Source organism: Diplotaxodon limnothrissa, linkage group LG6, assembly GCF_057381915.1.
Source record: "Diplotaxodon limnothrissa isolate DT_005_m linkage group LG6, D_limnothrissa_male_GT1.1, whole genome shotgun sequence".
In the NCBI taxonomy this organism is placed as follows: domain Eukaryota; kingdom Metazoa; phylum Chordata; class Actinopteri; order Cichliformes; family Cichlidae; genus Diplotaxodon; species Diplotaxodon limnothrissa.
Window position 1 is genome coordinate 19,046,638 of NC_140601.1, and position 16,820 is coordinate 19,063,457.

Consider the following 16,820-nt stretch of genomic DNA (forward strand, 5'->3'; position numbering starts at 1 on the left):
ACACAATAATACAACAGATCCAAGAAACATAATATACACATTTCTTCTGAAAATAGTATATTATTAACTGCACTGAGAAATGCTGTGTTGAAGCACGTGCAAAAAGGATGTGTGGGTGAGACTTTGCAGTTGGTGTTGGTGGTATTCTGCTAAGGACCAACTAAGGGTTAGCTGCTTTAGACAAATTGAAAACTCAAAATAGTTGATAATGTGGTTTTAAGTGAGGTAAGACTATAGCATTTAATCAACAATCAACATTTTTAAGCTTGTTAAAAAGATTCAATAACATAAACATAAAATGATAAAGGCCTTATAACAAAAATATAATTATGCCAAGTTGGCCCAGCATGTTATACAACCTGTGAGATAACATCCCAGAATCTATGCAGTGTATCTAACTAAAGATGTGGATGGACATTCTTCAAATAAATCTGTGTATGATTTTTAAGGTCCAGCAATTCTTGTATTTGTTCAGGGCTGTTACAAGTTCACCCACATGCCATAACAAAGAACATGTAGAACACATTTCCACCCACATAATACCAACACAGACCCATCATGTCTGCAGTCACTACCATTTTAGGAAAAATGCCCAAAATGTGGGTACACGAATCCTTTCTGTTTCATGTCAAACTCACCTAATGATGCCCAATTCCAGCATACAGTCATGCTGCTGTTACATGAGTGTCTGTGCTTTTTTTAAATCCTCAGTCATCCTGCTTCCACATCAGATAAAAACACAACAGCCACTGAACCTGCTAAGACTTGCAAAAGACATTTCACTGCATGCTCAGTCTTTGTAACTAAGCATCAGGGTATTTTTCTTCTCCCATATAAAATATTATTGGTGTCCACTAAAGAGCTTTTGGCTTATACTAAAGGAAAATAACCAGGTCTGTGATTTCTTTAAGTTTTTTGAAAGTGGAGTTTAATTTATTCCAGTTTAAAATTAATTATTATTTATCAAATGGCTGAGGAAAAAAAACTTTATATAAAACTTTCTATTATTTGAGGCAAAACATAAAACAGACTCTTTAACTCAAACAACTATGTGCAGACCAATCTTGCTCGTGTGCCTAATCACTCATCATAGATAAGTTTTAACCTTGGTTATGTGCAACTAAGTCAGCCAAACATCACTAACGGCCCAGAATTTCACCATCAGCCCATGCCCATTTGTATAACTACTTTAATTGATTAACACTTTTATTTAAACGTAAAAGATGCAAAATAACGAGCTAGGTTTTTAATACATAACTCCACTATAGTTGAAGAACAGAATACAATTTGACTTTTTTATTAGACCATCAATTCACCTCCTGCTTGTGCAGCCAAACACAGACAAAGACAAATCATGCCAAATCAGTCCAAATTCAGGCACATGCTCAAACATACTTGCTATGTTGTTCACCAGGGTGGTCCAATCTGGTGTTTCCAATTTAGAGCTTACCTGGGGAAGTCCCTGCTTTGTCATGACCCAGCTGTCCCCAGCTGTTAGAGCCACATGTGTACACACTGCCATCATACATAAGAAACACAGAGTGTTGGCTTCCACAGGCGACCTCTTTCATTCCCCTGCCACTGAACACATGACAGTTCCTCGGCTCAAACACAGGGTTCTTCTCCACACCAATACCCAACTGCCCATCCTTGGCATTCCCCCAGCACAGCATGTTGGTGAAGGGAGAGGAAATGAGCACCGATGTGAAGAGGCAAAGAGAGTGACAGCCAGATGGAGGAAGACTATAATGATCAAGCTCGAGAGCAGGCCCGCTTTCGCCTCTTCATGTAAATTCCAACCCTAGAAGCAAAAGAAACAGCGTGATTATGCATATTTCTTCATAAGGAGCTGATTACTTTGCTCCATATGTGAACTCTTGACAGTTTTTCAATTAGGGAACAAGGACGGGCTCGGAGGTTGCTGTGGGTGTGTGTGACAGTGATGTAAGCATGATGACAGAGGAACAGGCAGTGTATTTAAATAAACCCTGTCAGTGTAATCCTGGCTTAAGCAGCTCCAAGCAATCCCGCCTTAATGTCCAGCCTCTTCTAGCACAATAATATTACCAACTGAGTAAGCCAGAAAATACACAAAAGAGAAACGGGCCAATAGAGAGTATGCTTTACCTCACAATGTCCCAAAAACGTGACTTTTAAATATTATACATTTTCACTGTTTAAGGTGTAAATCGTAACTGGGATAAACGCCATATAAATATTTTTTATTAATACTATGAGTTATATCATTACAAGTATAACCTATATTACAACCCTGCAAAAACTAAACTGAATCACCTCTGAAAAAGGTGATTCAGAGGTGATTCAAAAAACACCTCTGAAAACAGTTGTGATGAGAGGATGCGGGCACATGTATTAGAAAGCACTAATTTACCTGGGAGGGTGGAGGAAAATATAGGGAATGGACCAAAAGCCCAGGGTGACCATCCTTATCGCAGTTAGTAAACATTAACTAAATGTTACATTAAATAAATATTAGCTATACATTATAGCTTTGTTTAGCATGCTATAGCACACCAGTCTTGGCTGTGAGTTGCTCCCGTGTATTACCAGTGCGCTATCATTATTATTATTATCTAAACACTGGTAGCTCGATGTGAGATACGCTTAGCTGTATATTTAGCTGTATTTTAAGTGTCAGCGGCTGCTTTATCGTTTGTGAGGACCAGCACGTTAAGTCAGGTTAGCTTCCTGACCCGTGCTGTGTGTACATTACAAACACATCCTGCAGCAGTGGCTAAATGTCCCCACTGACATTACCTGAGTAAGTTTGTTAGCGAGCCTGACAAACCACACAAGCCGTTATAGTTAATAGCTAACTAACGTTCGCAGGCTAAAACAGCGCTGGCTGTCAGTCTTATAGCTAAAAAACAGAGACCCGCTGGCTAGCCGATGAACACAACCTAAGCACAGCGGCGCTGTTTTACAGCTGGGTGGTGCAAAATTAAAACAGTGTGTTTACCTTGACAGATGCATTCTGAATTTGGGCGACTGGTTTCGGTTCATCAGCCCAGAAAACAAACGAGGAAGTGCCACAGCTGCTTACGTCACTAGACGTTATGGGCAGGAGACAATGTGATTGGTCCGCCGAGCATGGGGCTCTACCAATGGCTGTGTCCGAATTGGTGAATGCCTACTAGCGTAACAACAAATCAAATCAAATCACAAATCAAATCACTTTTTATTGTCACATCACATGTGCAGGCACACTGGCACAGCACATGCGAGTGAAATTCTTGTGTGCGAGCCCCACAAGCAACAGAGATGTGCAAACACAACAACACAAACGAGCAAAATACAAGAATGGCCAACCTGAAACTAATAAATATATGTACAATATATAATAGTGTATGCATTTCTGCATACACTAAAGTCCGTGAACATTAAATCTATTGGTGTGGCTATTTTATTTTCCCAATATTTAATACTTTTTTACAAGCTTTGTTTAAAATGGCGGAGGCTCTTAATTTTAATATCTGAATCATGTCAGCATCCCGTCAAACTAAGTCTTTTAGGTCTTATGTTTCACGTTTGTGTTAGGTATTGGAAGGTCCTGTGATGTTTTTTATGTGAGTGAAGTTGCCCCCCCCCCCCCCCCCCCCCCCACCTTCTTCAAATCCAACAAAAGTGGTCCACAATATGTACGTCTCCCACAGTGTGTGTCTGACAAGGTAATCAGCAACACAGGGGCACCACAAGGGACTGTCTTTTCTACTATTTGTTTATAATGGAGCATTGTAAGGAAAGATAATTTCCCCTAGGGATCAATAAAGTAATATTATTCTAATTCTGATGTACTGTCTGAGTACTTGTGTATACATTTTCTGCAGTTTTATGTATTTATTTCTACTTTTTCATTGCAGGAAAACATTTTGTTTATTTCACTAAATGTATCTAATAACAGCGTTATGCACATATCAGAACCTTGACATATGTCAAATTTTGAGGTTTGACTTTTTTTTTTTTTTTATCCAACTCATCCTAGTTAACGACTTATCTTCCACTTTTACCCCCAGGTATGGAAAGAGTTTGACACACTGGCTGTATCCCAATTCAGGGTCTGCAGCCTTAAAGGCCGCATTTTAAGGCCAATTACGTCACAGCGACACGACGAAGGCTGTCCCAATTCAAAGGCTGCTCGAAAATGCGGCCCTCAAATGCGTCCTTCATTTCATTGAATTTTAAGGATGTGGCGGTGGACTCCGTGGCCCAACATATCCCAGAATGCATAGCGCGGCAGTGGGTGTGGATAATTTTGCCGGAAAAAAAACGGCGGAAGAGGGGAGGCCGAAGAGTAAACTTTTAAAAGTAAGTACTGAATATTATGTTACTTATTTATGTGCGAATGTTTAATAACGAAGAACATTAAAACATTACTGTTGGCCACATGTCGGCAAAGTTATGTGACATTAGCGATGTTTGTACTAACTTGGTTTTAAAGCCGTAACTTTAAAATATACACCGTTCAATTGTTGACGTTAATCTTACAGAGAATGTGATGATTTTATGGATATTTAAATTAAGCACTGAGACAATTTTAGTAATGCCAATATATTAAAAGAACAATATTTGTCTCTCATATATATAACAGTTATATATACAGTGTCAAAGAAACCTGTCTTTGAGTGAAGATTTAAGGTGACAGGAAATATAAATAATATAAACAAATGCAGCTTGAATCTTTACTGAAGCTCAGTATTTGAAACAGAGTTCATTCACTGCTGTAATAACTAATAATGATTGAAATTATAACTTTAATATTGGCCATATTATATTTACATTACCAAAGTGAGATGACTTTAGTCTCATGAACAACATTAGCTAATTGTTATTTACTAGCTAATCTTAAATGACTGTTCAGTACAGAAGTGAAGCCCAATAATCATGATTTCACAGTCAGCCTCAGATACTTACCAAATCAAAGCTCATGTAGAAACAAACAAACAAATGAACAAAAGATTTTCTCCTTCATTTCTGTCAAACAAAGCTGTATGAAACGTTTCCAGCTGTTAGTGTCATGGTTGCTAGGCATCCTGGGCAGCGAGACGGAGGCTAGACTGTCCCATTTCACAAGCCTCTCACTTCCGGCCTTTGAGTACGCGGCCCTTGTGGGCCATTAAGGCTGCAGACCCTGAATTGGGATACAGCCCCTGTTTCGTTCTCCACCCAGTAACCTAGATTCCAGCAGGCAAAGATTGGACTGACGTAAACACCCAGGCCTAAATTACCTACTGGAGGCTCCGGGTCTAAATTAGTGCCCTGGCCATAAAGAAACCAGAAGCTTAGTGAACAAAATCAATGCTTGGATGACGACATTGTGTCACAAATTGTATTTTCTATTCCTACATTGCCCTTTCGGTGTTTCGCGACAGTTGGCGCTTAGAGGTGCAGCTTTATTATTGGTACCCATAGCTGCCATTAAGACTTTTTTCGGCTAATTTTATGCGCTGTAGACGGGGCGTCAATGTGGGCGGATACTCTTACAAGATTTTGATTGGTGCGGTCACATCATAGGCCTTGCTGTTTGATAACAAGGCAAGACGAGGGGGCAACCGTTTTCATTCAATTTGTTATCACGCCACAAGAAGCAAGCAAAGGATCTTTAAAGTTGACGAATACATCTGAAACTCTCGAGGTATGGCTTTTAGTCAACATGCAACTGAAATCTCGGTAATGTTAGACGAAATGGTAACTTTTACCTGATGCTATCTACCTTGTTAGCTTGCGTGCTATCGTTTGCAGCTAGCTAGTTAATGCTAATATGAAAAATGGATGACGTTACCGTTTATATACTGCTTCTTTTCGTAAGTGTATTGAAACTGCATTTTATTAAGGACTGCTTCTTATTCAGATTCTCTTAGGATAGCACTTCTAAGTGCCTCACACATTTATGATATTGGGATCGATAGTGGAGCAGTTAGCTTAATGGCTATTGCATCATTCTTTAGCTTTGCCTTTGACGCACATTCTGAGAACCTTCACAGACATGTTGACGCACATGAATACACGGTTTACCCTGAGATGATTTACAACATATGGACGATATAGCACGTCGGAAATTCTCCCTAATCAGTGTTTATTCACTAATTAAACCAAATACAATAAAGGTCATTCATTAATGCTGTCCGAGTAAATGTTGCTTATTAACCCATAAGAAGCCCTGTACACAGTGAGGAAAGTTCCTGTTAAGGCTTTAACACTCTCCTATAGGTTTTACTAACAGTAAAAAGAGTCTGGGCTCATATATGTTAAATTTTAAGTGTACAATAGTGTGAATTGAGGTTGCTATAGTAGATGTCCGAAAAAGGCTGTGCGTGTTGTTGTTACTGAAAGGAAGGTTTGTTTGTTTTTTTTAAATGTCCTTTCAACTCGACAAACCTTGTTGTTCAATAGCCAGACACGGATTTCGTAAATGCCAAGTAACAGGCAAGACTATGGTTTGTTGGTGGCAAAGAGTAAATTGTAAAGTTTGTTAAATTTTATAATGACCTTTATCTCCGCTAGTGTTGAGCTATAACCTTCAATTATTTTATGCCTCTTCATTCTTTAGTATGCTAGGAATCTGTATAATCTTAATGAACTTCAAAAAAAGTTTGCATATGCTACATTTAGTTGAGATTGTTAAGAATATATGCTTATGTGTTGTTTATGTTTTGAGCGACCTCTCATTTCTTTACGTTTTCCTGGGAAAATAGGAAATAGTTGGAAATCAAGTATTTGGGGTAAATACAGAGTTTTTATAATTCTAACAAGCTTAAAAGTCAATATTTGGAATGACTACCTTTTATTCTTTAAACAGTCTTCAGGACTAGTTCTCCAGACTTTTTGAAGGACATTCGAAGCTCTTCTTTGGATGCTTGGTGCTCTTTGTTCCATTTTCCTTGACGGTGATCCCACAATGCTTCAATAATGTTAGGGTTCGGGATCCGGAGAGGCAAATCTATGACTAATGACTCTTAAGCTAATTTTTAGGCTACTTATATTTTTTGCTGTGTACTTGTTCAGTTTTCTATTTTAGCACATATTGCAGAGTTTTCAAACAACAGCTTTTTGAAAACTTTGTTGGTGTAAAAATACTTCTGTTCTGTCAAACTTATCTTTGGAGTTTTTTGTGGATTAAACTAAAGAAATGTCTTTATGTGACAGGCCGCTACTAACCAAGTGCCTAAAGATAAAAAGGATAAGATTGGTTATTTCAAGTCAAATCAAGTGGCTTTATTTTCATTTCAACCATGTGCAGTGGTACAGTACACAGTGAAGCAAGACAACGTTCCTCCAAGACCACGGTGCTATATTTAACAGACAATCAACACAGGACTACATAAGGTGAGCAAGAAAAGTGTGCAAAGATTGCACACACAAAAAGACAACCAGTTGCCAAGTTGTCTGTTGTGTGTAGACACAACACTGGCTCATCTCTTGAATCGCATTGTGTAAATACTTAAATGATTCATGGGTCGATGTTGAGTAACTTAAAAAAACAACAAAAATGGTCAAGTATAAGGGCTGAACTGAAAATGAACGAAAAAGCAGCCAGTGTCCAAAAGAAACTTTGAAAGACCGTCAATCAAAATGTAAAGAAAAGTGGAATGATTCAAGGCTTTTGCACAGTATTAGACATAATTTTATGTCATTTTATGTTACGTTCTATTTGTTTAGCAGCTCTTGGAAGATCAGCAATAAAATTAAATAAAACTGGGTAAAGCTTTTAGTAGTTAGTCGGCAAACACAGAATCCCTGTGGTATCCTTAAATGGAACTTCACAGTAGTAAATGCGCAACACTTTGAATTTAGAATTGAGGATGATTCTTATTGTTAGTTGACTAAATTTTTATTTGAACGTGGTGAATGTGTGAACACAGGACTACAACAGGTCTTGAACACAAGACCTGTTGGGCTCCAGTTACTGCCTGTCATTATTTTCTGTCAAATAATAAAAGGTTCAGGAAGTTCACAGGGGGTTCAAGGAGATGACGTCATCTAATAGTCTTAATGCAACATCGATTAAGTATATTTAAAAGTAACCACTTGATTATTTTTAAGCAAATGATCAAGATTAGTATCAGATGCTAGTAATAGTTAGGAGGTATTTGTCACTTATTACTAGATGGATTACATTTCAAATGTTTCAAAAATATGAAGGAATTTGTGTAATCTCAGTTTTTTTCTATCTGATTTGTGTTTGTGTAATGATTTCTAGTTTGAAGAGACCTTTAGTCCTCATAATGGAGCCTCCTCCTAAACAAATAAAAGATTTTTGTCATGCTGTGTTCCCAGTCTAAATGATGGATTTTAATTTTTTTTCCCTTTTCTCTTATTTTCCTGCTTTGTCCAGACAGTACACTGTTCTGCCTCTCCATCCAGTGGCTTCCGAGGTGTTCGTGCTGTCAGGGTGATGTCAACAGCCTGTCTCGCACGCTTGGCAAGATGCAGTGGTCTTCACGTGGGTCGAGCCGGTCTTGTACAGATGAGCGTAGTCCCCCTTCCAGTCCAGCATGACAGCCACTTCCAGTTCATTTTCCGCAAACTGTTCCACACCCCGTCAGAAACTCGGCACAGTAATACACGCTTTGATCCAGACAGCAGCGGCCGCCCCACTACCTGGGATTCATTTGGAATCTGGGACAATCGTATCGATGAGCCCATCCTGCTGCCCCCCAGCATTCGTTACGGCAAGCCCATTCCCAAAGTTAGCCTATCCAAGGTAGGCTGCGCCTCGCTCATTGGTCAACGCAAGGACAATGAAGACCGCTACCGCGTCTCCGAGCTGACCGACAGGGTGCTCTACTTTGCTGTGTTTGATGGGCACGGTGGATCGGAGGCAGCTGACTTCTGTGAAAAATACATGGAAAAATATATCACGTAAGGAGTTCATATGAGTCGCTGTCACAAGTAGCTTATTCATTTCTGAATAATGTGAATGTCAGATGTCACAGCTCTGTAAGTGATTTTTCTTTCTGATTTCCTCAAGGAACCTTCTTGCAGACGAGGAAAATCTGGAATTAGTTTTAACAAAAGCCTTCCTTGAAGTAGACAAAGCTCTAGCAAGGCATTTGCACTTCTCTCCAAATGGTAGGTGCTTTCACATTATATGTTCTTGGATATGCTGTGTACTCTGTTTTTATGTGATGACACTTGTTTCTTCTCTCTTCAAACATAATTTACTTATCCTACTTAGGCGTTGAAGCTTTGGATTTCCCCACTGAGCACTTTTGGTTAGAGGTCTGTCATTTTCCCCCCAAGTTCCTTAAATAATTCATGAATAAATTAGCTACGCGTAGAAGATATGTTAGTGTTTTTCTTGCTTCCAGCACGACATTGCCAGAAACAGAAAGGTAACAAATTAAAGGAAAAATCAGAGTACACATTTGGATAAACGGAACAGCTTTACCTTACATGCGTGACGCCACACAGGGTTTACCCAGTGGGTCGATTAATGAGAAAATTGTAGGAATTCTTGACTGCTGTTATCAGATCTCGACCATTTAAGAACGTCACTACCCCGAGGTACCTCCTAGTGAGAGAATATCATTTGGACAGAATCAGATCTGTCAGTAGAGGTTTAAAGACTTTGCATAATTAGTTAATAGTGAGTTTTCCTTTAATTTGTCACCAATCTGTTTACTTTTCTTTGTCTGCAAAGTGTTATGTTTAAAGCAGGCATTTTTATTAAGGAATGTTTGAGTATAACTCAAAAAAATTAATGCAAAACATTTCCCTCAATAAATCTAATTTACATGTTTGCCCTATTTCTGTAAAATTCATCAGCTTAGCTTGAAATTTCTCAACCACCTTTTATGTCTTAAGTTTAATGATATATGAACGCTAGTGTACTTGTTACATGGCCTCACTTTGGCCTCACTCTGTGAAATGTCCCAATATGCCTGTATGTGTGTGTGCATGTTATCTACGGCAGCTGCGGAGCCAGCTAAGAGCTGGAAGCCCTTGGCACCAGTGTGGATGACGAGAGGCTAGATATTGAAGGAGAGTCCAGCGGGTCCTAAATCCTGGACTACTGGAAGGTTCCCTATCTTTCTCTCACTTCTCTCTCTCTCTCTCTCTGCCTCTACCTATCTCTATCTCTCTTTTTGATTTTTCTCTTCTCACCAAGTGTATGCAACGCTTCTTGTGAGACAGTGCTTCAGTTTGAAAGTTGTGTGAGATTTATGTTGTCAGCGACAGATCCAGTCCATGTTTAATATTCAGATTAAGCTTTAAAGAACGTTAAGTCTCTATCAGCTCATTTAATTCTGAGGAGAGGAAAGGATAAACTTTTTAATTGCATAAAATTTTACCGTTATTTATCTACCACCAGAACATTGTTTGCCAATGTCAAATATTTGACAGTAAAACTTGTTAATCTTCTTTGTTCCAGTAATTTCTCAACATTTGGCATAAATAAAACATTTTTTTCTTATTTATTTAAAACGCAAGTCGTTTACTTTACTGAGTCAGTTGAACATAATATTTCTTGTGACTGACTTATTATATTTTCTCAACCCTAGAGGCATCCATGGTGAACATAAGAGGAAAGATAAAATGCTGAACTCACTATTATGACATTCTCTGATGTTTCTGTGTTGCTTTACGAGTATCAGGCCCAGTATCGGGCACTGATAAATGTTGTTGTTATTTATTATCTTTTTGGATTCAGCTTTAGACTTACCTGCTGTAACATTTGCTCTGGACCTCAGCTCTATTCTGCAACAGTTCAACCTGCATGTGTGACTGCCTCCTCTGTTGTTTACTGTGTGAATATCTGTAGTTTTTTCTAAGTCTACTACATGGCTTCCCACCCATGTGTTCATGTTGTAGCGTGTGACTGCGAGTGTGTGAGATACACCATGTTGTTGTTAACACTATGGGCAGTGGCTTTGTGGAGCTTGAGATTTTCTCGTATGTCTCTGTAGCACCCGGGATGAACGCAGGAACCACCGCCACCGTGGCCCTGCTGAGGGACGGCATCGAGCTGGTGGTCGGCAGCGTGGGTGACAGTCGTGTCATGTTGTGCCGCAAGGGCAAGGCCCTTAAACTCACTGTTGACCACACCCCTGAGAGAAAGGATGAAAAAGACAGGTACATGATGCTTTTAAAAGCAGGTTTTAAACTTCATTTTTTCTTTCTTTTTTATTAATTGTAAGTGCCCTGAAAAGAATCCTGCCTTCGTAGCATACATGTACTAATATACCGATCTGCACCTGTTTAAAGGATAAAGAAGAGTGGGGGGTTTATCACCTGGAATAGCCTGGGGCAGCCAAATGTCAATGGCAGGTTGGCAATGACGCGTAGCATTGGAGACTTTGACCTGAAGAAGACGGGAGTCATTGCTGAACCTGAGACCAAAAGAGTAACGGTAGGTTTGTAAATTTAGTTTGTCACTGAAATATATATTTTTTGATACATGTTATCTTCAGAAGATGCAGTTTTTGTCATTTTTCCTCTGTGCACCACCACAGTGGGTCTTAAATCAGACAATAAAGATGCAACTGACTTTCAAACTTTTGAGGGTTTTTACAAAAATGTTAGTGTATAGGCACATATGGCTGCCAATGGAAGCAAGGCACTGGGGTTATTGGTAATGTGACTGCTGACAGAAGTAGCAGGATGAATTCTGAAGTGTGCATGTCATGCTGCAAAAAAAATTTGACAGTGCAAATGATAATGACCTAAAGCAAACTGGAAAAACAACCCAAGAGCTTCTTGAGGGAAAGAAATTTGATATTATTCAATGGCCAAGTCAGTCACATGATCGTAACCAAACAAAGCATGTCTTCAGTTACTAAAAACCAAACTGAAGTCACAGAGAGACACAAACAAGCAACAACTGAAGGTGACTGCAGGAAAGCCCTAACCGAGCAGCTCGAGGGAGGAAAGCATTAGGTGAGACCTTAGCCACTGACTGCAAAGTTCACCCAGGTGTTTAAAAACAATCCTTATATTTAAAATGTTTGTCCGATTATTTCTGAGGCACTGAAAATGGGGACTGTTTTATAAAAATGACTGCAAAATATTTTGTTTGTATTTTGTACGTCACGATTGTTTGATTTAAAATCCACATTGCTGGTGTATTGGGCAGAACCATGGACTGTTTTAATGCAGATCTCTGCAACAGCACATTTTCACATCTGTTGTTCGCTGAAGAAGACAGTAAAGCCAGTCTTACCATCTTCTTGTAATAGTTCAGTAGATTTGTCTTTTTAATGTCTGTTATAAAGTATTATTTATTTATTCCCTTTCAGTTGCACAATGTCCATGACTCATTCCTGGCGCTGACCACAGATGGCATTAACTTTATTATGAACAGCCAGGAGATCTGCAATGTCATCAACCAGTGTCACGAACCCAAAGAGGCAGCACAGAGAATATCTGAGCAGGTAAAACATTTGATGCTTTTGTTGAATATTAGCCCATGGGTCAATGTGTTACCTGTTCTCCTACAAAGTTGTTTGTTGCTGGGTTTCATTAAGTTTTGGTTGACTCATGTACTGAAATGATCTGTTAGACACAAAAAAGCTTCCCAAAACCGTGTCCATGTTTCCTCAAGTCTGGAATTTCCTACAGAAGATTAATTTTTGCTTGAATTTATCATTCATCCGATGACTTTCTCTAACCTTGTTGTGCTTCACATTGCGGTGCTCTGTTTTGTTTTGTTTTTTTAAGGCTATTCAGTATGGTTCAGAGGACAACAGCACAATCATCGTGGTGCCGTTTGGTGCCTGGGGAAAGCACAAGAGTTCAGACACGAGTTTCTCTTTCAGCAGAAGCTTCGTGTCCAGTGGTCGCTGGGCATAGGCTGCGGGACATAGGATGAAAGGACGAGGTCTGTTTAAGACTTTGTTAACATGTGCAATACATTTGGCTTCCTGTAAAGAAACATTGTAAAAAGTGTGTGGTTTGCCGAAATAATGACACCTAATGGCTACAACATTAATTACAGTTGCATGATGTTTATTGCCTGTGTGAACAAAGAGGCAGTGAATTCATGGGGGTAAATCTCCCTTTATACAAGGTTGTATCTACTAGCAAGCCAATGACCTCATAGGTGCTAAAAGTGTGTGAGCAGCAGACGGGAATGTGTGTTGGCTAAATCTGTAGCCTGCTCTACAGATTTAATTCCTCACCTTCTTCTGCCATTCACACGTTGTTTTATCAGTTTAGATTCATCACACCACAATCTCACTCACAATTTCATTTTTATTGTTAACCTACATTTTTAAAGAAAATGTATCCCACCAGTTTTAAGAGCACAGGTTTTAAGTTTGGACCATTTCTCCATTTTAATTTTGGGAGCAAGTGCAACAAAAGGAGTCAGGGTTGGGCAATTGAACTACAGTGATTGGTCATCAGCTGCTGTGAAACCCACACCTTGGTTGAAGAACTGGTGTCACTGATAAAGTCACTGACTGGGCCTTAAAAACTTTATGGCAAATTTAAAATATCTAAATTATATAGCTTTCCTATAAGAATTGTTCTTGTACATTTAGTTGCAAACCAACACTTTAAAATTTCCTTTATATTTAAAGAAAAACAAAATTTCTTAAAGAGCCGCAGAAGTTATTGGAAGACTTGGACAATCTTAAAAGATGTAAAGGTTTTGAACAGAGCTGCCTGGACAGCATTTTGGTGACTGAACTTGGTATTTATATAGGAATAAAAATGAAATTTTATGTTTCTTTGCCAGGCTTGCTTGATTTGCAACAGGTCCTTTAAAGGGGACTTAAGTGTTTGAGGTACTGAATCATACTGTTTCTGTTCTGTAAATAATCATCTGTGTGATATGTACACCTGGAAAACTGGTCTCACCTATATTTTCTTCATATCTCAGCTACGTTTGGCACATCAGAATATTCTACACATGCAGGTCTTTAGACACGGACCTGTGGTGTGAGTAACCTGGCGTTATTTTTGGTTTTCCACCGTTGTGTGTCAGTCAGACACAACAAAGCACACCTAATGCAACACTAGAGAATTGTTTAGCTAAGAGCCATGTATGACAATGTGAATGTTTGCTTAAACTGAAACAATGTAACCAGTCTCTGTAGGCTATAGGTGTAACTAAGCTGCTCAAGTCGTGTTGGCTGACCTTATGTGAGTGGATGTGTTTTCAGACTTAATCCGTTGAGCTGGTGGTGTGATCTTTTATTTTGTCCTTGTTAAGGCTAAAGAAATACAGCACGTCATATTTATCAGCATTATTTTATCTGTGAGTTCCTAATGTTGTATAAACTGTCATCTTGTAAATGTTCATGTAAATATATTTTCTCTCCCTTATTCTTGTATCTAACGGGACTTTGGATATTATAAAGGCGCTTGTGTGTATGATTTTCAAAATAGTTAACAAGCCTTCTGTCAGAGTTACTCTCTAACCTTGTGTTCAGTATTTTACTGTACTTTGTTGCACTGCCTCTGAAATATAATCATTGTGGTGTTGGATCTGCACCTGGGACCCAAATGTGACCGTTTGAACGACACTGTTAGTACTGTACTCTTGGTCTAAACGGCTTGTGACACTTTCAATAAAAAACGATACATTTAGAAGCCGTTTTCTTTGTAACATGGACGTGTTGTTATCCTCGTGTAGGTGATCCAATGCTTTTGTCCATACAGTGAAAGATTTACATCAACAGAGCAGTTTACATGCCACTTCAAACAGATAAGAAAACATTGATATTTTTTAAAATATTTATTTTTGCATTATGTCTACATATATTCCAGATTTTTCTTTACTTTTTTTTTTTTTTAATTTATTTTTTTAACATGACCAAGTTTGAGCTCGTTGGCAATCTTTATTTAGAAAATTACAAATTGTATGGAAGAATTTGATAAATTAAAGAAGGCAGGTGTCTGAAAAATAAATCTTGGACACCTTAATTGAGTCCAGAGTTAGGAAGCTCTGCTCCACCTACTTGACTAATTAAATAACAGGTATACGTAATAAATAATGAAATCTTAATTGTTGTCAGTTAGACAAGAACACAAATTTTTTTTTTTTTTTTTTTTTTTTTTTTTTTGTTCAGTTAACAAAAAAAAATCTCATTTTTATCTGGATTGATTGTGTAGATTCAAACTGCTTTAAGTTGTTGGGGAAACAACCTGACAAACGAATAATAAAAAAACTTCCTGTTTATCCTCAGAACAAATTCAAGAAATTTCCAAATGTAAATGGAGAACTAGACAAAACTAGACATTCACTCAGTTGTGGTCAATGTCAGTTTGATTTCTACAGCACTTTGGTCAGCCATGTTGCTTTTTAAAGTACTTTACGGGTTGGTTTAAAACCACATGAAACTACACATTAATAAAACAAAATCAAACGAACATATTTGAATAAAACAAGATAATAATAATAATAAAGGGGAACACAACATAAAAAGCCTGATGGGACTTGAATTTGACTTTGAACTTCAATTAAAAGGCTGGATTTAAAAGACTGCATAAACTACAGTACAAATATCAAGTGGCAGGTTATTGCATTAGTCTAGGGTCTGCAGCTGAGACTGAATCGAGACTTCGGTTGCACTGAGAGCATCTGGCTACATGTTTTGGAGTTATATAGGTTGAGCGGCTTGACTAAATAGATGAATGACATATTGTTTAAGACTTTAAAAGTAAGTCAGAAAGCAGCCATCTCAGATCTATGTGAAAAGTGCCATGTGCCACAAGGATACATGACCACAGCATGGAGATACTCTGAGAGAATATTCTGAGCCACTGTGAGATTTCTCCCAAGGCCACCAAGGGGAGACAGAACTCAAAGTTAATGTTTGTTCTGACACTGATCCAATGGATCCACCACAGAATCCACGGCAAGAAGCACTGGGTGGGATTGCAGGTGTCAGCCATTGCTTCACATCTTTCCTTGTCGTGGGTTCCAGAGTCGTTTTCCATCCCTGCCTTCTGAACATGAATGCAGTAGACGTCTTTAGGTGGAAGCTTCCACAGAGTAGAGTTACTCCGTGACACCAAAGAAGTTACATAAGACCGCTTTCCTAACGCACTTATGTTGAAAATTGATAGGCACACTAATGCACACATGCAGACTCTTTCAAACTCTGGACGCAGCATCACACCGTTGCAATCTAATGCTGCTAAAATTAGGATCATAGTTCTCTACAGTCTTCACAGGATTGTTGGCAACCTAACAGAGACTATATCTTGTGCAATAAATCCATTATGCTCTCCTGTGAAACCTGATCCTGTTTAGTCAAGAGTTGCATGAAGACACAGATATAAATTTTCTTTTACACGCAGGCATTGAAATCCAGCATTCACAGTCACACTCTGGGCTTTAGTATCACAAACACAAAGTTACTGCAGTACATCTACTTTACCAGGATGCCACAGGTAGATATTCTCTCTTGTGACAAACTAAAGTTAGCCACACATATTTAATTAATTTGACTGACGATAAAAGTTTGTGTAAGATGAGCCAGGTATGCAAACTTCAATGCAATGATACATTAACATTTAAATTCCCACCCCCTAAAAATCTGTAAGCTGTGTATCTGTCAGTCACCCCTTGAATTAAGTGTCCAGAACTATTAAACTGCATTTCTAGACATTTTAAAAGGGGATGGATGCTCTACTAACTACTTCAGCTACAATCTATTAAGTTCTGACCCTCAGCACTCATGTGTAACCCCATACAGTAGTGGGTAGCTAAACAACAGATTGCCAGATGCAGATTTCATTATATTCCAACTCCTGGAAGAAACCAGTAACTCTGGTGGAAAAGGGGGATAAGCTGATTTATTATAAGTGGCATAACTATAGAAAATGCTATAATGAAGTTATCTGGCTAA

At 38.6% G+C, this 16,820-nt stretch overlaps 2 protein-coding genes across 3 annotated transcripts in view; one reads left to right on the top strand and one right to left on the bottom strand.

Annotated features, from left to right (window-relative positions):
* Positions 1-3,029, bottom strand: part of herc3 (HECT and RLD domain containing E3 ubiquitin protein ligase 3) — a 34,363-nt gene extending 31,334 nt beyond the window's left edge. The window contains exons 1-2 of the mRNA XM_085356904.1: positions 2,981-3,029; positions 1,451-1,801 (exon numbers count right to left, since the gene is read on the bottom strand). Coding sequence (XP_085213030.1) covers positions 1,451-1,673 — 223 coding nt within the window. The 5' untranslated portion in view covers positions 1,674-1,801; positions 2,981-3,029. The remainder of the gene's footprint in view (positions 1-1,450; positions 1,802-2,980) is intronic.
* Positions 3,030-5,533: 2,504 nt separating this feature from the next.
* On the top strand, positions 5,534-14,555 carry ppm1kb (protein phosphatase, Mg2+/Mn2+ dependent 1Kb). Of its 2 annotated transcripts, XM_085356906.1 has the most exons (8): positions 5,534-5,653; positions 7,259-7,344; positions 8,354-8,880; positions 8,990-9,090; positions 10,929-11,094; positions 11,227-11,371; positions 12,258-12,392; positions 12,679-14,555. In XM_085356906.1, the coding sequence occupies exons 3-8, from the start codon at positions 8,414-8,416 to the stop codon at positions 12,808-12,810; spliced, it is 1,146 nt and encodes a 381-aa protein (XP_085213032.1). In that variant the 5' UTR covers positions 5,534-5,653; positions 7,259-7,344; positions 8,354-8,413; the 3' UTR covers positions 12,811-14,555. The 2 variants fall into 2 exon arrangements, with proteins under 2 accessions (XP_085213032.1, XP_085213031.1); XM_085356905.1 differs by lacking the exon at positions 7,259-7,344.
* The last annotated feature ends 2,265 nt before the right edge of the window (positions 14,556-16,820 follow it).